This window comes from Chiroxiphia lanceolata, chromosome 19 (genome assembly GCF_009829145.1).
Source record: "Chiroxiphia lanceolata isolate bChiLan1 chromosome 19, bChiLan1.pri, whole genome shotgun sequence".
NCBI classification, from domain to species: domain Eukaryota; kingdom Metazoa; phylum Chordata; class Aves; order Passeriformes; family Pipridae; genus Chiroxiphia; species Chiroxiphia lanceolata.
This window is the reverse complement of record NC_045655.1, coordinates 3,729,031-3,756,964: the sequence shown is the minus strand read 5'-3', so window position 1 is coordinate 3,756,964 and position 27,934 is coordinate 3,729,031. Positions and strand designations below refer to the sequence as shown.

Sequence of the window (27,934 nt, the reverse complement as noted above, 5' to 3'; positions counted from 1 at the left end):
AGCTTGGATTTGGAATTCAGGAAATCAGTGCTTTATGAATGTGTTACATTGATTTTTCTTTGAATGTAAAGTGCAAATTGGTATAGAGAGGTTGTTTCAGAAAAGATTTTTCCTTTGACTTTTGTTTTTAAAATTATTATCTGAAAGTTTGCACAGGTCACCATACATAGCATTGCATGTGAGGGGGGGGAAATGAAAACACTTGGATCAAACAAACTCAACTAATATTAATATTTGTTGCTTTTTTTGCCCCCCAGCTTTGCAGTCGTCAGTTGTACAGGTAAGGAAATGGATGCCAAAAAAATAACTTTTTTTACTGTAAAGTGTCAATTAGAAGGAATGAAAACAGAAGGATCTGGGGGGGGCTTTTGGTTTGTACAATTAGTGGCACCCACCAGTCCCTCCCAGTCCCCCAGATCGTGGGTGCAGGTGGTTCAGAAAGGGCTGCAGAACTGGCCTTTAATTAATGAGCCCCAAACCCATTTATTTATTTATTTAATGGAGGTTCTCTCTAAGTTCCAGAATTGCTTTCCCCATCCTGTGTAATGGGCGGGTCAGGAGCGTTGCAAAAGGTTCAGGGCAATTTTTCAACTCTTGCGACAAAGAAAATGTAAATGAGTTTTCACTGGGTTGTTTTTCATTTCCTATTTGCTGAAGCTTCCAGGAAATAAAGGGAGGTTGCCTAAATAACTGTTAAGTAAAAGTGAATTAAAACTGGTGTGTTCCTAAATTTAAGGAAATCAAAAAGCAGAATGAATGGCTTTTATTCCCTAATGATTGTATATGTGGATTAGGGGTTTTTCCTCTTTTAGCTGACAACACTTTTTGGGCAGTTGGCACATGACAAATCAGTAAAACTTAAGTAGTTTTTTTTGTGTAATTACTGATTATTGATTAAAGAATTTTTATGTAAGTATTTTTTCATCTTGAAACTTACTGAAAAAATGATAAAATTTGCTTTTTGAGGGTCGTACAGAGGGGTGTGAAACTTCCAGTCCCAAGTGAGCCTGGGCTGGCGGATGGGCTTAGTGCTGATACTGTGTATTTGTGTCTTTGTGGGTGGCTGTCTTGGCCTCCATAAATTCTTTAATGTCAGGGTGGAGCTTGGGTGTAATTTGTTTTTGTCATAATGTGCACTTCTTGCACTTAATGGTATTTATAAGATGCCTACAGAAATGTTTTCATTCTAGATAAGACTTCTAATTCAGCTCCAAGGCTGATTGATTCACTGCTGTTTGCTCTCAGGCTGAGACAGAGATGTCTTCTCTAATCCATAGTTTAAAATATCGGCATGCATAAAATATTTTAAAAAGAGGGCAAGAAAAATAAACTGGGTTATAAAAACAAACCAACAATTGGAGTGTTGCTGGGCAAGCATTAAGTGAAACAAGCCCGACTCGTTTCGTGATGAGTAATTATTGCACATAATATTCCAAAGATTTCCATTTGAGAAATTGCTACCGGGAATTTTCAGTGTTAACAACATCTTGTAGGAATGTTGAAAACCCGTGTGTTTTATTTGTGTTTTAAGTTTTTAAACTGCGTTAACAAAAAGCATCTGGCCACACGTCTCAGATATTTTGCTTTCACTTCTGGCCATGGAACAGCCTTGGTGGGGACTGAATGGATTTTAATGCTTTGATCAAGCTGTTTTCAGGAATTGTGTTGGCCTGAGAGAAAAGAAAAAGGAAGGAAAGTGTAAAAATGCTGTTGTTTTTTTTTAATAGTTTTTAAATTGTAGTTTATACATTTTAAACTGGAAAATGGGTCGTTTCTTGACTGTTTAATGTTTAGGATTCTGTCGAATCTCTGAGGACCTCAAGTCAAAAAAGAGAAATCCAAAGTGTTGTAGTGGAGACATTCACAGAGCTGCCCAACCATTTCACTTTGTTTAGCAGCTCTTGTAACATCTTTAACCTGATTTTAAAAAATGCCATAAATTATTCTTCAGACAGGACACATTCCAGGTTTTGAGTTATACTGAAGTCAGTTTCAATTTTGAATACACTTGAAGCAATCAAATTTGTTTATGCTAATTGTAGAAAATCCTGTCCTCTACTGTATTAACTTTTTTTTTTTTTTTTTTTTAATACAAGTATCTTTCTGTCTTCCTGTCAAAGTCCTTCTCTGGGTTTACCATAGTACACTGAAAAAAGAGCCTGCAAGCCTGGGCACATCAGTGTGCACTTCCTCCCATTAGCCTTGATCCTGACACATCTGATGCACTGGTTTGTCTGGAGGAGCTGGTTGGTTTGAGGATTTGCATGGGCACTTCCAGCTGGGGATTGCACAGGGAGCCTGGGTTTCTGTGTTCCGTGGGCACTGGTTAGAGCACGTCACATGCAAACCATGCCCCTTGGAGCATTTGTGTCTTGCGCCTCTTTCATGCTGCTCAGGTTGTAAAGTTGCAAAAATTGAGCTATATTTTATTTGCTTTAAACGTTGCTTTTATATATAAAACCCTAAGGCAAGAACCTGTGGCATCTGTTGCCTCCAGCTGTGTTACTTGGGTTAGGAAGTCACTCTGGTTTAAACTCAGTGTCAGTTGTCAGCCTGATTTATGTTCTGCTTCCACTGCTCCACCATGGTTAGTGTCTTTTTTTGGTAGCAGATCTCTTTCTGTTGTGCATCTGAGACTTTGTACTCGTTCTCAGTACTCCTTCTCCCAAGTAACAAGTGATAGGAAAGAGGGAATGTCCATAACTTGCACCAGGGAAAGTTTAGATTGGATATTGGAAAAAATTACTTCACTGAAAAGGTTGTCAAGCATTGGAAGAGGTTGCCCAGGGCAGTGGTGGAGTCACCATCCCTGGAGGGATTTAAAAGCCAGGTAGATGTGGCTCTTGAGAACATGGTTTAGTACTGGGTTAATGGCTGGACTCTATCATCTTGAAGGTCTTTTCCAACATAAACAATTTAGGATTTGATAATATGAAAAGTCTTCAAGAAAGGAGTAGTTGTGTTAGGGTTCTCTAAAACTGCTTCATGAGATATAAGGTACTTGAGTGACTATTCAGCTGAACAGATATTCAGAATTTTTTTACCTTTCTTGTAGCCAGTTCTGAATCTGATAATGTGGGTCTGAACGCCTCACTGAGGTCTTCAATGTCCTCAAGTGGGGAAGTGGAGGGGTGGATACCGATCTCTCCACTCTTGTGACCCGTGACAGGACTCGAGGGAACAGCTGGAGCTGAGCTGGGGGAGGTTTAGGTTAGATATCAGGAAAAGGTTTATCACCCAGAGGGTGACTGAGCACTGTAACAGGTTCCCCGGGGAAGTTGGGGTGTCCTGTGCAGAGCTAAGAGTTGGACTCGATGGTCCTGATGGGCCCCTTCCAACTCAACGTATTCTGTGATTCTGTGGGAGTCGTGTGACAAGATTAGGAACAGATATGGAAGCTGTGCAGATAGATGTTCTGGGCTTCCTGCAGGTGGTTGCACTGCACTTCTGTATTTGAGCAAATGTTGTTTGTTGTCCCTGGAGGGTTCCATCCGAGCGGGATGTGTCGGGATGCGCGACGTTCCTCAGCGACTCCCACGCCGGCGAGCGCGACGTGCTGCACACCGAGCTCTGCTCTGAGCTCATTCCTGCAGCCCCTGAAGAGCCTGGCTGTGTGTGTTGCCTGTCAGCTGTGTCAGCCCAGCAGGTTTAGGAGCTTAGAAGAGCAGCTCGTGTCGGTTGAACTGGCATCGGCAGAGTTTCGGCTTTTCCAGCACAGTAAGGTGGCCCGCGGGTGTCGACAGGTGCTGGGCAAAGGAGAAACTTGTCTCGTTTCAAAGGCCTTTAAGGTTGTAACTAATCTTGATGGTTTCAGGGCAAATGTGTTTCTTGGCACTCAGCTGCCTAAAAGAGTTTTTTAGGCGTATTAGCTTAATCAGCAAATAATTCCAGCCTTGCAACAAAGCTCATCGTAGCAGTTCTTCCAAGTTCAAATGGTTTTCTGCACCCAGGAGCACGTTGGCTGTGTGAGATCGTGCTGCACTGTGCTCTGAAGAGTTATAAGGTGACATTCCACTGCTACAAACTGAAGTCATTGGAAAAATTTCTTCCATGGAGCCAGGATTTTACCTGTAGCATTGTGGTGTTGGAATACAGTACACAGTGTGTGTGGTCAGCATACAGATTTACAGTAACCTAAAAAGAGGTGTTTGTCAGGTTAGTGGAGTTTATTCTGTGCATCTTGAAGGGTTGGCCATCAGAGCTTTGTTAAATACAGGGGTCTGTTCATCTGTGCTCAGGGGTTCCCTTTCCCCCTCTCTGCACCCTCTGATAAAGCTGTTATGTACCTCCAGAGCCCAGTGAATGTGCCACCTGGACCTTTTAAGATACCTCAATTCTGTTTGGGACAAAGAGTTCCCAAGGAAAATACTTGGTTACTATTCATCTGGAGATGAAATACGTGTTCTCAGCTTCCTGGAAATGCAGTATTTGCAGTTGAATCTCTTCAGCTATTCCAGTACTTTTAGGTTCAGATTTGGATGTCTGTGAAAACAGAGATGCTGTTCAATTCCAAACAGCTTCAGTTACTGTTACTTTCATAATCTTAAAGAAGAGTTCTGGTCTTCTCACAAAAAGCAGGTTTTAAGTAATTAAAAAAATAAATCCTCAGAAGTACTTTGAACTTCTTTATGCCCTGAAAACTGCCACTGGTTCTGATTCAGGCCAACATAATTATGAAATAGACACTGTCATTCTTAGGTCAGTAATCTTAATTCATCAGTTCTGCAAGGGGTTGTATATTTTATTTTCCACAAGTAAATTGTGACTCACCCCAGGATGTTTCTAGGAGGGAAGCATTGCTGTGGAACTGCACATAGGAAGGAATGATCAGGAGCTCGTGGAGCCTGGGCACTGCATCAGTCAATTTGCAAACTGAATTAATAATTAAACCTTGAAACAGGTACATCTAATAAAGTGATGCAACTTGTGGATATGTCTTTGGAATAAAAAAGAAGGAATACTGACTGTACAGCAAAATTCAGAATCTCTGAATTAGGTAGATCCGTATCTTTTTAATTTGCTGAAATACTGTCAAGCAAGATAAAGTTAATAGAAAGATGTGCATCATGTTTGACAAACTAAGCACTGACTGAGAGAAGATCTTGGACTATGATAGAGCTCTCAGTTCTTAAAAGTGAAATATGTGTGAGCTGTGGAAAAGGTGAAAAATCAGCTCCCTTGGTGGACACACCGTGGTGTCCAGGCGAGAAACAACTTGAGAAGCTTTGCAGAGGAGCACACGGGGATCGTGGTGCTCCACAGATGGGTTTGATGAGAGTTTGTGTGCTACATGGAAATCCTCCTGTGCAAATCCCTGTCACCACTCTGCATTCTTGCATGGGGACAACAGTCCTCAGCGAGGCTCTAAACTCTGGAATTAAATTGAGTTGGTTTAGTGCCAGAGGAAGGGATAACTGTCAAATTATTAACATCAGAGCAGCTCCAAGTGGCCTGACTTCCTTCTTGGCAGCGCGAGGAAGTGGAGAAGAGCAGCCTTTGTGACTCAGTTCTTGCTTTGTAGTTGGAACAGAACAGTCCATATCTGAATCCCTGCATCAGCAGACTCTGCTGCACACCAAACACATTTACAAGGTGATTATTTTATACTCCTTTGCAGGAAGGCAGCAGACAAAAGGCAAGGAATGGGTGAGGGCAAAATGAAGGGAGAGAGAAGTGTGGAAGAGGAAGCAAAACTGGCCTCATCAGTCACCTGCTTTTGCTGCTGTCTCGACTCCTTGCATCACTTTTTTTTTTTCTAATTTAAATTTTTTAGAAGCTGGAGAGCAGACAGCATGGCAGGAAGGTGGGGTAGACAATGCAAAGACCTTATCAGCACGAGGATGTGGAATCTCTGCTTGCTTCCTGCAGTGATAAACTGGGGATTATTACGTTGAGATTAATATATATTGATTGTCCAAAGCAAAAGTTTCTCAGTTAAAGGAAGTGCTGATCTATGGCAATAGAGAATATTGTGGAGTTGGCATCTCTGCATTACCTGAAACACCAGTGAAAATGTTGAGCAGTCAGAAACCCAGAGCATGTTACAGGAGGCACCTGCTTGTGTGGAATGGAAAAACTTGTTTCAAATGTTCAGGCTTTTGAAGCTCATATGAAGGGATGAATTGGAGAACAAAGTTGGAAGAGTTGTTAGGGTTGCTAAGTTGGCCTTCTGAGCACAGCTACTAATTTTGTTGTGGGGAGGGAGGAGGAGAGGAGGGAAGAAAATGTTTAGGAAAAAAGAAAACAACCAACAAACAAACAAACAGAAAGCTTTTGTTGTTCCTCCCCCTTGCTGGGAGTTTCTGCCAGAGCATGGCCATGCAAACAGGTGATTAAAGGTTTGGCACACCTCAGGGAGGAAATATTCCAGCAGAAGTGAAGGGAGACAAGAAGGAGTCAAGGGAGGAAATATCCAAAGGAAGGGCAGGTCAAAGGTTCACAAAATGGAGCAGTTGAAGCCACAGAGGGTGACACTGAGCAGAACACCCCAGGCAGTGCTCACAGGGCCTTGGGGATGGAGATCCATGCAGCCAGGAGACGTCTCTGCCCAGAGCCAGGAGAAGCCAAAGAATGGAACAGGCCACTTTTCCATTTCCAGGACACTTCTCCCCTTTCCCACTTTCTGCACAGTTCAGGCTTTCTCTTCATGGTGCTGTCAGTGGCTCGTGTTCAGAGTAACTGGGCTGAGCTCTGAGCTGGTGAGACCATCTTTGTGGAACACACATTTACCTCAGGAGACTCTGAGGCATCTTGAGCCATTTTGTTTCCCTTTTCTGCTGTGTTGGAAGTTTTTATCTCCTCACTTGGGGCAATAAACACAAAATCACCTGGGAAAGGGCTTGAGCAGGAAAGGAGAGGGTGAAGGGTGAGGAACCTCCCCAGGACAGTAAACCAGATAACATTTGTGAAGATGGGAACTGGGAGGTGAAGTTTCTGTTTAATGTTGCAGAGGTGAAGATTGTGTTAAAAAATTGCACGTGATTGCTTTTCAGTTCTGGAATCAGAAGCTGGTAGAGACTGTATGACTGAAAAATCCTTTGGCAAGTTCCATGGGTTTGGAATGCTTCTGAAGCAGGTGAAAAGAAAAGCAGCATGACAGTCTTTTATCATTCACATTAAGAATTAGAAAGCCTGGGACTGCATTTTTGCAAGAAGAAAGCTACATATTCAGGAGGGTTTTGTATAAATCACACTGACATGAAGAAAAGTTGATTTAAAAAGAAGTACCTTAGAGTATTTTAGATACAAAACTGCAGGTATTTGGGGCTCTGCTTTCATTCTGAAATGATTTTGGGGGGTTTTTTTGCTCACTGTAGGCAATGCACTCAGGTTGCTTGTGGTTGGTTGTTCTCTGAAGGCTGTTTCTCCTTTGCAGGGGTTTAGGTGGAGAACTGATGAGACCGGCAGGTGAGTACCACAGTGGGTGTGACAGCAAAAAGGGACCCTAAGGAATTCCTCTGTTTACTTATTTCCAGTGTGTTTTGCATATGTTGCATTGAATGTGTAAGTAACGCATGCACAGTAATTAAAAATACAGACTTTGGAGGCCAGTCAGAAGATGGGTGCATCAGAACACTTGTGAATAACTGTGTAAGAGCTGGAGGTAGCTCTGGGGTCTGTCACATGTTCTCTCCTTCCATTGTTGCACACAGTGAACCTTTTTCAGGGTTGAACTGCCTTCCTTCAGTGATTTACTCAGATTCCTCTGCAGCAGAGATATGATCTGCACATTAAGACAGATGCCATCTTGGAAATGATGATTTTATCATGATGTGTGTGTGTGCAGAAGTGAAGCATAAAGACCATGTAAACAATAGTATATGGAGAGCGTGGCATCACAGAAAAGGTGGAGTTTGAAGATTGTTATACACTAAAAAGGAGGGGCATTGCAGGAAAAAGTAGCCTGGGTGGATAAGGAAATGATGCTGACTTGGTTTCCTGCTTGTGGGTTGAACAGAGGAAGTGCTACAGAGCAGATTCCAGCTTGGAAGATGTGAAGCCATCCAAAACTCATGGGTGAAGGAGTTTCAGGACCAAGATGGAAGAGTGATGAAATAGGAAGGGTGAAGGGCACAGGGGGATTTCTGCAGTCTTTGAATGAGGTTTCAGCCTTGTGACATGGAAATGCAGGCTGAAAGAACGGGTAGTTTTTTGTAATATGTTTTAGCTTTCAAGCAGCTGAATATTTCATGGTTTTGGAGTAGTACAAATGACAGTATTTTGGCATGATACAACTGTGTAGGTGGAATAAGAGAAGAATTGAAAATGTTCCACAGATTGCCTGCATGTCTAATGAAGATGATGGTCTCAACCACAATAGAGCACAAAGGAGAGCAGAGAACTGAGGAGGAATCCCAAGAGACTCGGGTTTAGTCACACTGTACTTAACATTGCCTGTGAATAAATATTGGCACAGAAAAGGTGACGCCCAATACTGAGAGGAGTTTGTGTGACAGTGGCACGGTGAGGAGTGAGTTCAAGAGCAGATTTGGAGCCCAATAAGTTGATTATAAATGAAGATGATGATGAGCTGTGTACAGAGCCCAGAGGAAGATTCAAAGATTAAGGTGCGAGAGGAGAGGAAAACAAAAAGGTGGCATTACATTATACAGTAGCTTGTTCTGTCCTCTCCCTCCTCTCCACCAACTCTAAAGCAGCCTGGCAGTAAGGATGGGTACCCATCTGCTTTATTTGAACTGAGCACCAGGAGGTGAAATACATGGTATTCCCCAAGTGCAAGGTTGAGCAATACAACCAGTCTGTTGTACAGGAATTTTGCAGTGTTTACTGGGTAAATCTCCATTCCCCCAAAAAAGCCTCAAAACACTAAAACAATACATAATTCTCAAAGTGGGTTTGTAAGCATAGAGCTCATTTAATTTTATAGATTTAAAATAATAAGGGCTTCATTATTAAAATGACGTTTTCACGTGTTCTGAGTATCAAAGGAAATGAAGCTGCATCCAGTTTCATAGCTCCTGGCTCTGTGCAGTGAGCAGATGATGCTCCTTGGAGGTCCAAAAAAATGTGAATAAGAAGTAGGAAAACCTGCCATATATATTTGAATAGTTTTTTCGAGGCTGTAATGATTTATCCTTGGTTTACTGTCAGTGATGCTACAGGGCCATTTACAGGCTGGTGCAGAAATAAAGAGGTGGCTGATGTGTTTGTGCACACCTTGAGTGGCAGAGGGGGAAAACATCCCCCCAAACAAGGGATTTTCATGAATGATGGGACTAACTCATACCTTTTGTATAGGTATTATTTCCTTCCAGTTTTTAATATCACTTATTTTGGACATTTATTTGCAGGTATTCTTCAATTGAAAATTAACGCTAATGTAGTTTTATGTGGTTGTGTCTTCAAAATTGCTGCAATTTTTCTTTTATTTTTGTATTTATTAAGTTATCAAACTTATTTTCTTGCAGTCTGCACTTTAATTGAAAAGCTGTCACTGTCAAAAATGCCATTTAGAGGAGATCCAATAATTGGTATGTCCTATTTTAAATAACCTTCCATGATCTTCATAGCTATTCATTAAACTAAAGTATTAACAAATGATGTTCTTTAAAGAATCAAGATTAGTGGGGTTGGGTGGCCTAAAAAAATAACCCAAAAAATACCCAAATAGTGCAGCAGATGCTGATAGTATTTGAAGATTTGTTTTGTAGCTGTTAACTTGACAAGAGAAAAAATGTATTAGTATTCAGCATCACCAGGCACTGTGGACAAGGTAACCGAGGCAGGAAGAGCTCTACTGAGAGTCACAACCTTGTTCAGTTTGGAAAATGAAGGGAATAGGTCAATCTGTGTAATTGTTGGTATGTAAAAAAACTGAGAATGTTGGAATTGAGAAGGTAAGAAAAATTAATGCTAATTTTTACACCTTTATGTTCCAGGTGGTTGGCAGTGGTTAATAAATGACAGTCTAAGACATCTCACTCTTGTTTCCAGTGGTGCACGACAGCACATAAAGGTACAGTAGTTTCTCCTCCTACATGTGGTCACATTAAATACAGAGTTAGAAATATCTTTGCTTTCCTTTGGTGGGTTATTTCCCATGGAATCTACTTGGGTTTTGAATGTTTTGTTTCTTAGATAGGTGTGAAGGGGTATTTTTAAAGGAATATTTTGAACTCCTCAAAATCCAAATGGACCTTTTTGAATAATACTTGAACAGTTATCCCAAAATTCTTGTCTGTGTGTTTGGAGAAGGTAGTCATGCAATGTGAGGAGTCACTGATGGCTGCTGGAAGCCACTTTCTGTTGGCATTGAGAGGGTATTTTGCCTCTGTTTTGGTGTACCTATAATTTGTGCAAGACACATGGATTTTGGTGGTTTCAGAGAACTTGTGTGAGAATCAGAAATCCTCTGGATGATCTCCTCAGGCCCGATGTGCCAGTGGTGTTTTCCAGCTCTGTGAACATTGGTTTAAACCACCAGAGTTATTCAGGACAACATGCTTAAATTTTCCATTAAACACTACTGCAAATCCTTTTGCTGTGCTCTCAGACTGCTCTGGTTCTGCATATTAAATCCATTGATGGATTTCATGCTATTTTATGTCCGTGATCTCAACACCTCCAGTTATTTGCCTTTATTTTCCCAAGAAATCCCATGACAGTTTGATCTCGTGCTCTTAAAGGCTCTGCTGAATTATAAAGGCAAATTTTGTCTGCCCTGTTAGAGCTTATAACCATCACAGAGACAATTTGAATTTAACATGTTGTGTTCATCCTGACAGGTTTTAATAATAAGATAAAAAGCCATTCCATGTATCTCGCAGCTCATCTTGTCATCCTTGGGAGACAGAGTGGACTGGAATGTGTCCAAATCACTGAAGAAAATTAAAAGCTGAAATTTGAATTCTTAGGATATTCTTTTGACATTACCCATGTATTCCAAGTGTCTGTATGTCTTAGAACTGGAACTTCTAAGGCAAGCTTAGAATAATTAATTATAGGCTTTGGAGATTTTTGACTTGTTTGGTTAAGATTAATTAATGTTGAGGAAAGTATATTTAGTAAAAGTAAATTCTCACTTGATTTCTGTATCTGTTTTAGAGAGAAATAATTTTAAGGGCAATGCTTAAGATGTCGAAAAGTCATCTTTTTTTTTCTGACACACAGTATGCTCTTCCAGTGTATCTTCATACATTTAAGGTGAAAAACATTAAATTTAGGAAGTAAAGGATCTGAGCAACCTGATCTGGTTCAAAATGTCCCTGCTCGTGGCAGGAGGTTGGATGAGAAGCCCTTTAAAGGTCCCTTCGAACCCAGACCTTTCTCTAATCTACAGCAATTGGATAATTCTGTATATTTTGGTACTCTTAATTCCTGTGGTAGTTGGAGTATTGTTTAGAGGAATGCTGGTTTTCTTTCAAGTCCTGGATTTTATATAGGGAACAAGTCTGAGGTGTCTTTGAGGGCAGAATGAATCAGCTGGGCAGGATTTCTCTGTTATATTGAAGATTTTTTTGTACCCGGAGAACATGAGTATTATTAAGTATTATTGCTATTAACATGAAGTGAACAATGCATAGCTTTTGTATGCTCTCACATTTATTATAGTGTTGGTCAGCATTACATTAGTAGCTGAAAAGTGTAATTCAGCCATAAATTTTATGAGAAAACCTGTTACATGCTTTTTGAAATAGCAGCTGAATTATTTCGTGTTCTGTATCACTGACTGAAACCACACTAAAAATGAGGAGGTTCACGTATAATACACAACTTTTACTCCTTTTCTAAACCAATTAAAGTGGAGGCACAGGGCCTGTGATACTGGATCGTTTGGGTTATTTGTTTATAACTAACCTTCAGTCTATGGGGTTTTTTTTTTCTGTATTTCCTTTCTGGAGCTTTCTAGGGAAACAGGGTTTGTTTCATGTCAATCTGGCATCAGTTTATGAAATAATGACCTGTGTATTTTGTGATGCTGTGCCATCCTGGAGGTCTTTCAACTGAACTGAAAGTAAAGTTCATACATTAGTGTTGCCTTCAATATTGATTTATCTTACTGGTCATTTTGAAGGAGTAAGAGTAGAATCTGGTTTTTTTCTCTTACATAGGTTTCCTGTTCTTAAACCAGTGTTGGGAAGAAATAAAGAGAAAGTAAATACCAGTAGCTGAAGAGAATTATTTTTTTAAAAGATCCACTTAAAAGATTTAAGCACAGTTATCATAAAGTATGACCTGAGTAAATATACCTGTGTCTTTGTTGCAGGAGTCTGCAGTGTCTGCACTGGCTGCCCTGTGCAATGAATTTTACATCAATGAGGAGGGAGAAGCTGATCCAGCTCTGCAGGGTAATGACTCATGTTTACCAGAGAGGCACAAAATATTGGGCTGGACCTAACTTGCACTTTGGAGCTATTGCATAAATTGGGGAGGGGCATCACTGGTTTTAAAGGACCTTAAAGTTCTTCAGGAAAAAATGATAAAAACCAACTGAAAGTCTGAGAAATGTCTCAGGGGCTTTGCTGGCTCAAGGTAAATGCAAGGTGCCACGCTAATGAATATTGGGAAAACTATATTGCTTTTTTATTTCATACCATAAAACAAAGAAGCAAAAATTACGTGTTTGTGGCAAATCCTAAATTTTAACAAAGCAAGGTATTTTCACATTTTATTTTGGTAAACTGTCTGCCAGAGATTGTGGCTGATTTACAGAAGAATTGCTTAGGGATAAGGAGAGGACACCAAGGACACCCAAAGTTGTTGTAAACGAGCATGTGAAACCTCACATGTTTGGACTGGGATCAGCAGTACAGGAGGAGGCTGAAACTTTTGTTTGGGGCATATGAATCAGCATCTCTTTTTTATACCATTTGTCTCTGACTTCTCTTTATTTCAAGTATCAGATTGTATTGTGTCCATCAGAGGCAGGTTGCTGGATTGTACAGATAAATATTCTAAAAATAGCAACATTTATGTTCTTGTTTTTTTAAATATGACAGTGAATTTACATATACTTAATAAAATAACGATTTCTTATTTTTTGCAATTACTAAATCAGGTAACAGAATACCTTATTATTTATTTCTATTACAGTTGTCTCAAAATGAACATAATACTGATCACATGAACAGTTACATACAGTCCATGCCCCAGAGAAGGTTATAGCTGAAATGTAAAAGCAGTCTATCTTGATTTTTTTTTTTAATTATATATTGCTAAATCTCTATATTTAAATATATATATATATATTCCAAACCCAGCCCTTTCCTTCCTGGAGGTTGTCCCTGCCTCCCAGATTTTTTGTGGGCAACCTGGGAAGGTGTGATCTGGTGCTGAGGCAGATAAAACCCCACAGCCTCAGGGAAGGGTCGTGTGTAAAACCAGAGCACGCTGGGCAGCAGGAGACAATGCTGAATCCAAGCAAGCAAAAATGAGTTGAAAGGTTGGTAGGTCACCTTTTATATAAGTATGAAGTTTCAGGTTGCTGGAAAAGTGGACTGGAAAACTCAGCCAGGTGTCCAAATGAGCAGGGAGAAGGGATCTGCTGGAAGCACAGCAATAGGTGGCTGCAGCAGTTGTTGCTCTGCTCCTTTAGATCCTGGATTCCAGGTTAACTTTTGGTCTGGCTTGTGCCTGAAAGAACTATGGTGATCTAGGGAAATAATGAGAGTCAGATTTGTAGATACAGACAAAATTTTTTATCAGACTTTCTGAAATAAAACTGTTACTTGGGAATTTCTCCATTCTGAAAACCCTGCAGTCAGCTCTGTCTGGATTATATTTTTATTTGGCCTTGTCTGCTCTGGAGCCTCCTCCACACATGACAACAGAAGTGCCATTATACATGCAAGCATCTTTTAAGAGGAAAAAAAAAGGTGTATTTTCATCTCTGTGCCAATAAAACCTATATATTCATGCCCATTAAATCCTATCTGTTGAGGGATTGAAATCCACTACTGAAAGTCCTCCCCCTCATGTCTGATGGACACAGGAATATGTGGAAGCTGCAGTGCAGAAGACACTCAGCAGTAGTGCAGGTGCCTTAGATAAGTCTGTTAAAACAGGTCTGAACATGATCAAGGGAATTAGAAGAAAAAAGCTTTTGGTAAAATTTAACCAGTGTTTCACTATGGCTTGAGAGATTAAGATGAAAACACAAATCAAAGATACTCTAACAATTTGGCATTCTGAATCTGGCTCTATAAGGATGCTGCTTTATTGCATCACTTCTTTTACCTCTGTTTGTTTTGACCTTTTCTTTGTTTTATTTTTCCTGGCTTAATGTGTTCTGGTTTGGTTTTGCTGACTTTCTCTTTTAATATTCGTTTTGGATGGGCTGTGTTGAATTAATATTGTAGACACTTCATAGGCCGTGTTGGTTTATGAAGCTGAAGGCTCTTAGAAGAATATTAACATTTGCATTATACCTTCCACCATAATTACTAAGTGGTTATAAGTAAAGAGCTGCTTGTTGTCGTGTCATTTGGCTAAAATGTCAATCTTAAATTTACATCAGTCCACGTGGAGACTGTCACAGCCTCACTGTTTAAGATCTTCTTGCTGTCACAGCAAGCACTGTGCTTCCTATGGCCTCAGGACTCTGTCTCACACTCCAGTGGTTTGGAAGGTTTTAAATGGTAGATGTGCTTATCTGAAGGTGTTTCTCACCTCTGGACAGGGAATTGGGTCCCCGATGTGAGGGACGAGTCGAGGCCTATTGGTTGCACTGGGGTTTGAAAAAAAGAGTCAGTTGTGATGAATGGGGAGTTTCTTATGGCAACTCTTCTTTCTTCCTCTAGCAAATATTGCTCAATCATTTAAATCTTAGATTACAGTAAGCAGTGGTACAATTATGTAATCTTCCCAGGAGCCCTAATTCATTTTCTTTGAGGATTAAAAAGTGTCTGTTCAGTAAAGTGATCGATAAGACCACCTTACCCCCTTCTGAAGCAGAGCTGTGTTCAGTGCAGAGCTGTGTTTGTTACTGCCTTGGCTGTTCTTAGAAGCTTTTCTGGTGTACCTTGTTTTTCTCTGCATGTTCCAACAGAGTTTAATATGAAAAATCAAGTAAAGGAAGTGCTGTCTGTATGTCTGAGATAAAGACTGCAGCACAAACGTGTAACTAGATTCCTGACTTTTTTCCATTCACCCTCATTTTCTCCTTCATGTCGCTGTACTTGGTTTTTGAGGCTCCTTTTTCCATGCCCAGTTGAGTTTATTCCTGTGCTGCTGTTTGTAGAGCCACTGTCCCCATTGTGTTCTGTGCCAGTGAACAGAACCAAAAGGGTCACTTCTTCTTGAGCTTTCTCCTGCAAAAACCAACTTTTTTTTGTCTCTATATAAAAAATGATATGAAATTTTCTCATTGCTTAGGAATGATTTGTGTATGTGTTTAAACAAGGCTCCAGTTTTCTGGGGAAAACTGTCAGATAGCTGACCTTCACAAACCCAGAGACATCTCTTTCCTAACCCAGATTACTTGTCTAATGATGGAAAATGATGACCTATAAATATAAGAGAACTTGTTCCTTGTACTTCCATAGAAATTTGTACTTATACCTGCTATTTGGATTTTTAAAACATGAGAAATCTTTAAAATTGAGAACTTTGTCTTTTCACTCTCTGAAAGAGTAGGATTAGTCTAAATATGATAAAGTCAAATTTTTAGACAGAAGACAAGAATTCATTCACGTAACAGTGAACATCTTAAAACCTGTACGTTTGTCCTGGGGGAAGTTAAAGGTGTTCTGCATTTTAGTTTAACAAATTGCAAAATTCTCGAGCTGCTCTGTTTAGGGGATCTTTTCCTGGTTTGTTTCTTTCCTTAGCCAAACATGAGATGGTAATGATGTGGTGGTTGCTTCTCACTCTGCAATTGTGTTTTTTTCTAGATGAGCTGGTGACACAGTACGTTTCAGAACTACAAAACACAGAGGAAATGATCCGTTGTGGCTTTTCACGAGCTCTTGGGGCCCTTCCAAGGTTTCTGCTGAAGGGCAGGCTCCAACAGGTGAGAAAACAGGATCATTGGAATGAGAAGAGGGCACTCTGCCTTTTGAATGAAACCTGTGACAGTAATCAAGTAAATAATAATGGTCATAATTAAAGGTCTTTGTCAAAAGGGTTTGAATTCTAATGTACAATAACTCCAGAAAATCATCATGAGTTGAGCTTGCCATAGTTTCTGATAATTAATGCTTAGTCCTGCTTTAGTAGTGTTAATGGAAGAGCCAGAGGCTGAATTATCCCTTTGCTGTAGGACATTGGTCCAAAAGGAAGAGGGAGCCACGAGGGCCAGTCTTGGTGAGAAACCAAACTCTGTTGCCTGCTTTCTTTCCTACAGGATTGAACTCACTATGATGCAATATCGAAATTTAACATCATAAAATACGTTGGATTTAAATATCTCAACCTTTGTATCTTTCTCAGGTTTTGGAAGGTTTGAAAAAAGTTACCTTAATTTCCCCTGAAGACGTGAGCTTTGCAGAATCCAGGAGAGATGCCTTAATAGCAATTGCAAAGTATGTTCATCATCTTTATTTTTGTCTAATTGGAATTCTCTCTCTGGAATCTTTCTCGTGATCATTCTGCTTTCTGGTGGGAGCTGGTAGCCTGAGTTTCGAAATCAATTACACTGTGACGCACAGATTTTTAAAGCAGGACTCTCTGCATCTCCATTATTCAGTTTATTTTTGATTCAGAGGATTATCACACACCTGAGGATGGAGTACAGCTCTGATGGTGGTGTAAGGTTTTTATCAATTAACTGACTACACAGAGTATATTTTAAAGGTTGCCTTTCTCATGGGCTGCAATTCAGTGAGCTTTGATGAAGAGGAAGAATATGTATTTATATTTTTCCACAATCTTAAAAGGATTGACTTGGTTTAAAGGAATTGTGCTTTTTCTCTAGAGGAATATTTTCCATATTGACATGTCACAGTGCATTCAGAGCTAATAGTATCATAGTACACATGTATATTTTATGCTCTTAGATTGTTACAGTGCAAAAAAAAAGCATGTCTTCAAGGTAAAGAGCTTTAATCTCAAGTTCAATGCACATTGTGTTGGCCCTTTGCTCTTCTTGCTGACTTCATTTAAGGAGAGTTCAGACTGACAGATGCTTGAAGCATGTTCCTGTGTGTAGTTTAGCAGACATGAAAGCAACTTGCTTCCCTGCTGAGGTTTTAGCTTTGCCAGTGTTCCTTTAAACTACCAAACACTGCTCAGAAATTGGCAGGTGAGATACAACTCAGTAGGCTCAGAAATATTCCTCATTCCGTCTGTAGCAGATGTTACGGGTGTTTGGAATATTAAGCAACATAACAAACCTTCATCCTTATATTTCTCCTTGCTGGTGTTGTGATTTTGCCCCCATCTCCTTTTTCTTTTCTAAAGGGTTTGCCAGACAGTGGGTGTGAAGGGAGAAGGCTCCCGGGAGGAGTTCGTGTGCAGGGATAACGTGGATGAGATTTACGCGACGCTGCTCAACGGCGTCACCGACTACACCACGGACAGCCGGGGGGATGTGGGAGGATGGTAAGGTGCCCCACAGACTGGGATTTAAACACAGGGTCAGGTTTGATGTCTAATTAAAACCTGATGTGTTTCCAAAACCTAGAAACAGAGAGCTCCCAGGCTTTTGGAGGTTTGAGCCAAGGTAGGAATCCACTGCGGGAAGACAAGCAGAAAGTGGAAGATGAAGGTTTGGTTGTCCCTTCCTCAGAGTGGTGGGGACTGATATTTTTAAAACTGAAGTTCAGCCTTATTCTGGGTTTGTGGATGGCATTATTTTCTGTTAGTGAACGTCAGGAATGTAATCAGTTGCAAAAAATACAGGGATTTAAAACATTACTTCTCTTTTTTTTTTTTTTTTTGAAATAACACGTTTGGTGCTGCTTGAACTCCCCTGCTGTACATTCCTGCTGTGGGGATTTTTTGCCAGGAGAGGGAGCAGCTGTATAACGTGTTATAAACTTGTTAGTGACACGTTTTCAAGGCTGGTGACCGACTGAGATGCATAAAAACTTTATAAATTGTGCTGTGACATCACTGACTCTTTTCTAAGTTTAGGGTTTCAGTGATTTCAGCTATGAGGCTGCAAGAATAAATCATAAGTCTATAGGAATGTATCTGCTGATGTGAAATCTATAGAATAAGTAGATTAATAAGTTAAACTTAATAAGATTAATAAGATCTTAATAATATTAAGTCTGTAGCAGTCCTAATTTTATGACATTCTTCAGTCTTCAAGGCTCCCTTAATATATAAATATTCAGTATATAATACTGCATTCATCTGAATGCTCTGCATTCCTTCAGTAACAGTGGTCTGGAAAAGTAAGTTCTAAATTCATGACCCAAAGCACTAAAAAGGCTCATGTCCTTCTTTGGGTTTGTGTTTCATTTCCAAAGAAGCTCCAGTTGGGGATGTGTCATCAGCTGCTGACTGGCAGTTCCTGCCATCTTTGAGTGGGAGAGATCAGGAGGAGTTCATGTTGTTCACTTCATCCTGTAGAACTCCACAAGGTAGTAACAGGGTGAGAAAACCATGTGAAATATAGATCTTAGAGACCAAGGAAATATACTCTTGTCAAGGTACTTTTTTATGTGTATTTATGAGGAGAAATATTCCCAGCCTGAAACACTACTTGTTAATAAAAAGTATTAAGTTATCAGAATTCAGGAATAAGTCCAATATCTGCAGATTTAAAATACATGACACTTTTGATGCTGTGTAGAAGCCTCAGAGCAGTAACACTCGCTCCTTGTACAGAAGAACCATAAACTAAGTAAATGAATGTGGTAAATTAATTTTAGTTGTCTTTTATTTGTTGGGATTTGATTTGGAGTAAAATGCTGGTTTTGAGAAAGACTCCTTAATTTTGTTGCCTTAATCCATAATTTTAATTGGAAAGTGTGCAGATATATGTTACTTTTAGATATGACTCTGCAGAGTATCAGCCTTGTTTAGCTGTGGGTGATACTGTTTGTGTGGTATGGTAATGATGTGGTAACAGAGATGTATTTGACCTGTCTGGCAACTGGATGAAGTGTCTCAGGGTACAGAGATTTGTGTTCAGGATTATAAATTAACAACCTGTTGATAGTTCAGCTCTAGTACCTGGCTCTGCTTTTGTTACCTTCCAGGCAGGAAGGGGCAAGTGCCAGAAAAGTACTGGGAAGAAATAATTTTGCTGATTGAAAAGATTTTGTTTTCTCAGTTTATTGAAGTTGTTGTCTGACAGCGCCGAGTCACGTGGGGTGTTTGTTTGTCATATCTGTGCAGAGTATTTGTGTGAAAAAAGTGGTTTAGACATTTTTTCAGTCACTGTCCTCTTCTTTGAAGGGTGTTTTCAATAGTAATATGTGAAAGTGTGCTCAGCTGCAGCAGCCAGAGCCTGCTGTCCCTGTCCCAATCTGATGGGATAACAGGTGGTGCCAAATGTGCATCCTGAGAGTTTGGGAACTTTTTTGGTTAGGCTCAAGTTTGTTATGTCCTGTTCAGAGCTCTGTCCTTGACTCTTGACTTCACTGTCATTATTTTATTTGGTAGCCCCAGGTTTGCTTTAAAAAAAGAAAAAAAAAAGTTAATCACCATGGCATTCTCCTCTCCAGGATTCCTCATTAGGCTGGAACACGGGGCAGGTGCTGTGATGTACATTTGTAATTACTGAATGAGAGCTATTGCAGCACACCCTGAAGCCACCTCTTGCCCTGTGTAGGGAGAGGAGTTGTGATTGTGCTTTTTTTGTGCAATATGTACAAATATGCTCATGCTGGAGCTTTTCCTTGCCAGCAGTTATTGGGTGGTTTATAGCACAGTTAAACCTTAGTGCTTGTGCCCTGGGAGTCACTGTTAGTGTGAGATCTCACCAGTTCCAGTGTGGGTTGCAATAATTATAAATAACTGCCCTGTCTTTGCACAGAAAGGGAAGTGTCAAAGCACAAAGATGTTTTGTGAAAGGTGGATAGAAGATAGATATTTTGTGCCATGGTAGCACTGGGCAATATTTAACTGACGAGCCTTGTCCCTTCAGCATTTCACTACAATATTTACAAACGTGTTGGAGAAGTACACGGGGCAAATAATCCAGCCTGAGTTAATATTTGGGTGTTTGGATTTTCCCTGTTTTCTATAATGGTACCCAGCTCTTCAGCCTTCAGCCCTGGCTGGTAAAATTGTTGTAGGACAGGAAAAGAGTAGCACAGGGCAAGAAATCAGGGAACAGGGGGTGTGTTTGACATCTCCAGCTTAGAAGAGGAAACAAGGATGCAGACTAGTGAGGATCAAGAGCAGGTCATTCCAGCCTGTGCAAGGAAGGAGCTTGGCTTTCCCTTCTGTCAAGAGGGAGGTGAATGGGTCTCTAATAAAAGAGACAGACACAAAATGTAAGAGCAACAATACAGGGTGGGGAGGCAGAGAAAAGGAAGAGATACTGAGCTTTGTGCTTTCAAAATGAGGTAGATACTGGAGTAGATAAGGACCTGGCTGGGTATAATTAGGTATTCAACCCAATTTCCACATCTGAGAGCTCCCACTGCAGTTCCCCACACCTATTGTTTATCCTTAGTCTGCATCTTCATTTCAAAACAAAACAAAGTGGAGTTTTTCAAAGAAGTCCCGAGGAAATTAAATTTCCAACACCCATGAAAATTCAAATGTGCTTTGAGCACTAGATTATTTTTTTTTTGAGCTTCTTGGGCAATTTCAGCCAAAAACAAATCAAGAAACATGTAAATCAGAAGGGGAAGGGGGATCCTTTCTCATGGCACATTGTTGGCTGCTGAAGGCTTTTGTGGCCTCTCAAATGTCAATGTTTTCTCATTCTGTTTCTTCTAAGCTGTTCTCTAAGGTGGAAAGACATGGCAAGAAATGCCATTTCTCTGGAGAGACCTTGTCTTTGGTGTGTAATTTTTGTCTTTCTGTAATGGAATCATGGGCAAGTTTCACCAACTTTGCTCCCCATATGCAAACTTTACCTTTCTTTTGACAGGTTGTTTGCTGGGACATGTCTGATCTGTCTGCAGGTGTTAGACATGAATATCCAAGTCAGATACTGTATGAAAAACTAGGAAAACATACCTTACTGAAAGACTGCCAAACTTGTGTTGAGCTACTTTGGAAAAAGTGATGTAATTTACCTTTTTTACCATTATAACAAATGTCCCACCCAGTTTTAGATTGCATCTGCAGCTATTTGGAAAATAGAAAGAGGAGTGTTTCTTTTCACAGGAGGCAGGTGTACTTTTTCAAATAAAATACTTTTTTTCTCCCCTTTTTTTGAGTTATTGTTTTGAAAGGATGACATTGCCATGAGTGACTAATGTGATGAACATGTTGGCCTGGACTCCTGCAGGGTCGTGTAACCCACTGAGGGTCTGTGGTATTGCTCTTGTCTGAAGAAAGAAACCACTCTTAACAGCTCATGGATTGACAAGGCATTTGGTTTAAAAGAAGCATATTGATTTTTTTTTTTTAATTGAAATTACACTCTTTTTTTTATTGATATTTAGACATTTTGAAGGCAATAGATCTTCACCATCTAGGCATGACACACTTCAACCACAACTTTAGCCAGTCTTTTTCTTAAAACTAGTTATTATTTAACATAGAGATTTAAGCCATTCTGAGTCACATTTTTTTACCTGTTGGTAATATTAAGCTTGAAAACTTACAAGAATATGATACTCTTAGCAGTGCTTAAATACCTGAATGTCAAGATGTGGGTTGGCCTTTTTAAAAAAAAATTTGAAGCAGACGAAGCACTTAAGTTTAGATGCATCAACTTGCACACTAAGTATTGCTAATCATTATCAATTTTAACCTTCTTAAAATAAAGAGTAAACCTGGTGACATCTGGCTGGAATGAAAAACAGGATGGTGAGGCAGGGGCTTGCCTTGTTGTACCCTCAGTGCCCACATGAGCTCCATTTCACAGAGTGGGGCTTGGGGGGGCAGCTCTGTGCACTCCTTTTCCTCCCAAGATGTGGTGACTGATCTCAGAGTAATTGTGAATTTTTTCCAGTGTCTTAGCTTAATTACTGATGTATTTGTTTAAATAAACCCTGGTGCAGCTCCTCTGATGTCTCTCTGTTTCCACAGGGTGCGTGAAGCTGCCATGACCAGTTTGATGGAGGTGACGCTGCTGCTGGTCCAGAACGAGGCAGAGTTAATTAATGCCAGCATGTATGTAATTGTGCTGTTTCTGTCTCCCATCTCCTAGAACTACATTCCAGGCCATACAGGAAAGCACTGCTGGTACATTGTGTACTTACTCCTTTCCTGAGTGTGACAGAACCTTTGGTAGAAGTGTGTCGAGCCCACGCAGATGTGGAGGATGTTGTGTCTGGTTTTCAGAGACTGACTTATTGAGAGAACCTGGATGGCAATCCCACCTTGGAAATAAAACACACCTGTGGGATTTGGGCTATACCTGCCACCTCTGTGGAGTGTTGTTCACTTTAATACAAAACAAACCCTCCCACTTATCCTCAGCATCACATCATTGATTTGGAGTGTGATCAAGTGCAGGGATGAGTTTGCTTTTGTTTCTTTGCAGGATTATTAGGAAGGAATTACAGAAAAAAGATAATTTACACTGACATCCTGATTTCTAATTTTGTGATACAATACTCCTAATAATGAAAAAATTAATGATAATTACCAATTTTCAAGTGTAGCTTGAGCTGCAGCGTAACTTTCCTGATAGTGGTGTTGGTTTATGGACAGAATATGCCAATGGTTACCTGAATATATACATGATTTGGTTTTTAATAAAAGAAAAAAACCACAAACTTTGAAGGACACTTAAAAGGAAAATCCTGGGTTTTCTAGGAATACAGTGTTTTTCAGGGGCTTCCTCCTCTTAATCTGTTGCAGTCAGAGATGATCCACAGGAAACTGAGAAAACCATTCCTGCCAGCTGGATCCCTTTTTCTAAATATTCTGGGTCTTGCTGTAACTGAAAGCGTTTTAGCTGGTTTTACTGTCATTATTTGTCCTCTCTGAAGGGGTAAAAGGGCCTTGTGGAACACAGTATTGTAGCTGAGAGCTCAGTTATGAACATAAGCAAAATAGGATATTGTTAAAAACTAGCCAGAGTTGAAGAAGTGGCTTATTTGGAATATATGAGATTTAGAATAGACCTTGTCCTCTGCTATGTGTGCAGTTTTCTACTCAAAAATGTGCTTTTCTCAAGGTTTCTGCTCTATCTCCATCAGAAATGTAGCAGTTCCTCCAAACCATAAAAAACTTTGTTATTTTTTTGGATGAAAGGTGGAGCAATAATGGTAAAAGGTGGATGAAATACTATGTAACATTAATGTCATGGTGGCTTTTGATTAATATTGATCTATGGAAAATAAAGCTTTAAGATTCTGGCACCATATGGGTGTCTTAAATCATTTTCAGGCTCATGCTGAAAAAATTAAACTAGATTAGTTTCATAGCAGGATAGTTTTGATTTCATTGAAACAATTTAAATACACATTCTGCTGCTTAAATTATGTGATTAATTGTTTTCTTCTTTGTAGCTGCAGGCAGATTATGTGCTGGCTGGCTCAACAGTCAGCTGAAAAAATAGATAAATTTCGAGCTCATGCAGGATCTGTGTTCCTGACCCTCCTGCACTTTGACCGTCCTCCAGTTCCACACATCCCTCACAGACAAGAGCTAGAGAGGATATTTCCAAGGTAAGATGTTGAGAAACATATCCTAAACCAGTGAAATAAAAAATAAATGCACACAATTAGACATAACACACACTACCTGATGTAAATTTTGGGCCCAAATGCCCAGTCTGTGTGTGGAGGAATATCTGGTGCTGTTAGTCAGGGTTTCATTCAAGTGTCCTGTCAATATGTGTGAACATAGTTTTTTCCTTGACTGGAAACACTGTTCATAATAGTAATTTTTAATTAATTATAGTATTTTAACCAAGCTCTAATTGAAGTAGTTTTCCAAGATGGACTTTCTACTTGAAGCAACAGTGAGAGCAGCTCGTTCCCGAATGGTGCTGCTGGTACCTGGTTGGGATGAGGAACATCCAGCTCTGTGTCCTCATTCTGTGTGTTCAGGAGAATCACAACCTGCTCTGACTCCAAGTGCTCTGTCTGTTAGGCTGCTGATGGAGCTGGGAGAGGGGGGGTGTTGGTTTTTCCTGGGATAAGTCTGTCTTTGGATCAGTCTTTGAGTAGCTGTTGATGGGAGAGAGCTCGGAATGGAACTCCAGGAAGAGAACTTGTTTTCTGTGTGTAGAGAAAAGTGCCTGGGAAGAGGAAACTGTGGTTCCAATTCCTTATCTGGATCAGGAGAAGGACTTGGAGGTTCCTTCCCTTCACTGGCAGTGGCTGAAGCTTTGATTTGTGTTTTCCCCATATGCTCAAAGACCAGTGTTCAGTGTGATTTTTAGGTAACTCAGAGCCTTCCTTCACTGACACTGAGGAGCTGTCCTAGGAACGTGGAGAGAAGAAAGGCAGCGCACACTTGCAAAATTATTTTTTTCCTTTCCCCAGGTCAGAGAAGGAGACTCTGAACTGGAATGCTGCATCTGAAGCTTTCCCCCGGATCACCCAGCTCCTGGCATTGCCAACCTACCAGTACTTCGTGCTCCTGGGGCTCTCAGTGTCCGTGGGGGGACTCACAGAGACCACGGTAAGAGCAGAGAGTGGCTTTGCTGCTGGGCAGGAGAGGGAGCAAATTGTTGCCTCCAGCATGGAGTGCCTGCCAGTGGATATTGCAAGTGGTGATTGCACTGAGAATTCAGAGTTTTTTTTAAAGAAACCAAGTCATGCTTTTAAATCTGATGGGCATCTTATTTATATCTTTAAAAGTATGATTGGCTTGCTGAGCACGCAGGGAACAAGGAGTGAGGGTGTTTTGTTTCTCCTTTCCTGGCCTGACAGAACCCAAAAATTCCAGGCTCTGGGATCCCTCAGCTCCCAGCTCTGTGCTGAGTCTCCTAGCTGGGAACAGAGGCAGAGCCCTCAGCTCAGTGCAAGGTGATGGCTCATCTCAAATGAGGTGAAAACCTCTTTTCATTTGTCACCTGATGCAACTGTTAACTATTAGCTGTCAGTGTGTGTTAACAGTATGCACAGATTTTTATTTCTTTTTATTTTGATACATTTTCTGCTAAAGTACCAGTGAGATGCCAGAAGTTCCATTACTTGAAAGAAATATCATGGAGGTGTCTCTCTCAGTCCTCTGAGCTTTGCAATCACTCTTTCATTCTTCTGGCACGAACAATCTCTTTATCACTGGCTTTGGCAGTCTGTTATGCTGCCAAATTCTTCCCAACTTCGTTATCATTTTAGTGTATCCTTCTGTCCTTATATTACAGCTTGCATTGGTAGTTTCAGAATTCTTGGTTTCGAGATATTTGGCTTCCAACGTTTTTGTGATTTGATGTAGCCAAGGATGTAAAATATAAGAAAACTGTTGGGGTAAGGACATGGTTTAATATGACACCACAGAAATATCAGACCAGTAACAGAATATTTTGGACTGTCAGTTGAATCTTTAACTCCCAGTGGTCCTGTAACAGGAGGAGGTTGTGAGTCAGCACCCCAACAGTGGTTAAGAGTGTTTCTAATTAAGATTTCCATCTCAAATTAAGAGAGTTGGTGGAAAAGTGAAAAGTATTGGGAAACAGTTTTTGTGGAGAGGGAGCAGCTCCTGCTGGGTCACGGGAAGAAGGAGATAAAATCACTTTGAGCTTGTGGCTTCTCAGTCACAACAAGCCCCAATGATGGGGTTTTTTGCCTGTTGTTGTGGGTTCTGCTCTTGGGATCAAGAGAAGTCCATAAGCCTTTGGGTTTGATGTAGCTGAGTATTTGTTGTCAGTGCAGTCTCATGTATTTAAACCAATTCTGAGCATTTTAATGTTTCTAAAATGGCAACTAATTATATAGCAACAGCTATTTTAAAACTTTGGAAACATGTGTCTATTGGTTTGTGACAATAATTATGGGACAGACAATGTAACTCTTAACAGATTTCGTTAATGGCAAACATGCACATGAAATTCATCTTTCAGTCAAACACAATTATGGGAGGCTCCACCAAAACCGAAGTTATTTGTGTAAGTATAAAAAAGGAGGAAAGTTGTGGGGAAACAGACATTCTGGCTGCTAACTGAGGTCAGGGTAAAATTCTTATTCAACGTTTTAACTTTTTTTTTTTTTCTTTTTTTAAAGTCTTGGGTGCATTTGGTTTTGAAAAGTGGAAACAGTTTGGTTACTTGTAGCTCCCTTCCCTTGTTGCCACCAGCCAGTGTGCAAAGGGAAACCTTCAGCACTGTTTTCAGACTCTGATTTTTGAAATGTTAACTTTCTGTGACCCTGCAGTTTTCCTTAATGCTAAAGGCTCGTTCTGGTTGAAATATTCTCAAGGGCTTTGGCTTCAGAAGATGATGATCTAATTCTCTTTGGAGTCAGCTGGAAGTGCAAGGGAGGCTCCAAGTACAGGGTACCTACACTTGGGATTATAGATGTGTGGTGAATTACATTTAATATCTAAAATGTGATATAGAAATTAAAATCGATGTGTTTTATAATAACTTGCGTTCAAACTACTCTGTCAAAGCCTGTAGCTGAATATCCAGGGACTGATTTAAAACATTAACAGCAAATTTTAAGAACTGTTCTCTATTAAATCCATATGATAGGAGCAGATTTTTAAAATCTCGGATGAAGGAAAAGGATTATTCAAATATGTGTTCTTGCAGTAACATGTTCTTGTGACTCTTCCCTCTCTTAAAAAATATCTGTGCACATGCACAAAAATATCTGGGCACATACTCACATGGACATGGAATTTGGGAAGTTAGAAGGTTCTTTTATGTACTGCGAGATAATCTGAGTTCAAATGTCAGTTTGTCTTTCAGTCATCTCAGGGAATTAGCAGGAGAAAGGCTCTGTTGTAATCCCGTGGTCAGTGGCTATTTTCCCCCAGCTAAAATTGCTCAGCAGTATATTTAGCAGGAGTAGTTCTTTGTTTGGCTTTTTAAAGAGATTTTTCTGGAATGAGCCGTGTGGGGTCTCTGAAGAGTTTTGGTGGAAGGATTGTTGCTGGAGCGTTGGAAGTAATCTGGAAAAACAGAAGATGTCATTCCCTGTGGGATTTGGCACTCTGCTCCATCGCCACGGTTCAAAGGGCACTTTCTCTGTGTAAAAGAATCTTCTAATTATCCATCTGGCCCACAGTGATGCATATTTCTTATGGCTGCATGAAACCCCCCTCAGTGAGTGGAGATCAGGACTGTACAATGCTGCTCTTTCTCCAGGGCTCAAACCCTGCAGTTGCAGGGGTCAGGATATAATTTGAGATATTTTTATTATTGAACTACGCTACATTTAAAATTTTGTTGAAGCACAGAATGTCCTGTTATTCCCCTTCCCCCCATAAGGAATGAAAATTACATTTTAAAATGTTATAGAAACTGTAAGTCAAACCTTAAAAAAAAAAAAGGAAGCAATCTATTTTGAACATTAAGAAGTTCCTCCCAGTCCAGTACCAGGGCTGTGTTACTGTGTTAGATCATACAAAGGAAAATGTTGGAACACTCGTGGATGATGCTCTAAAACATCTGGTTACTGGGACAAATTGTATGCAAATGAATGCATATTTGGTTTGAAGAAACAGGTCCTAAATCCTGTTTCCTTTGTTGACAATTCTTGAGCAAAATATACTTGAGAATAATTCCTGGAATTCTTTTCTTAAAGGGAAAAAATAGTGTGAATTGTGATATTCATACTTCACACAAAGTGTCCCTGGTTTGAGTCTCAGAGTTATTGGCCTCCAGAGTTTTGATTTATTGAAGGAGTATTGTAAGTAAAACAAGGGGGACATGGTTTCACTTGGGCTAATGTTTAAATGGTGCACAATTTTTTTTTCTGCAGTTACTGTGAAAACAGCTACTGCCACTTCAGGGCTGTAAATGTGTCGGGATTAGAAATGATCCAAACCCAGG

At 40.1% G+C, this 27,934-nt stretch overlaps 1 protein-coding gene across 3 annotated transcripts in view; it reads left to right on the top strand.

The window, feature by feature from the left end:
* TBCD (tubulin folding cofactor D) overlaps positions 1 to 27,934 on the top strand; it is a 116,907-nt gene that overhangs the window by 72,705 nt on the left and 16,268 nt on the right. For all 3 annotated transcript variants that reach the window (XM_032706570.1, XM_032706571.1, XM_032706572.1), the window contains exons 22-32: positions 258 to 280; positions 7,376 to 7,407; positions 9,429 to 9,491; positions 9,900 to 9,976; positions 12,227 to 12,308; positions 15,852 to 15,970; positions 16,390 to 16,481; positions 17,359 to 17,499; positions 22,066 to 22,149; positions 23,496 to 23,654; positions 24,477 to 24,615. In XM_032706570.1, the coding sequence (XP_032562461.1) occupies positions 258 to 280; positions 7,376 to 7,407; positions 9,429 to 9,491; positions 9,900 to 9,976; positions 12,227 to 12,308; positions 15,852 to 15,970; positions 16,390 to 16,481; positions 17,359 to 17,499; positions 22,066 to 22,149; positions 23,496 to 23,654; positions 24,477 to 24,615 (1,011 nt within the window). The remainder of the gene's footprint in view (positions 1 to 257; positions 281 to 7,375; positions 7,408 to 9,428; positions 9,492 to 9,899; positions 9,977 to 12,226; positions 12,309 to 15,851; positions 15,971 to 16,389; positions 16,482 to 17,358; positions 17,500 to 22,065; positions 22,150 to 23,495; positions 23,655 to 24,476; positions 24,616 to 27,934) is intronic.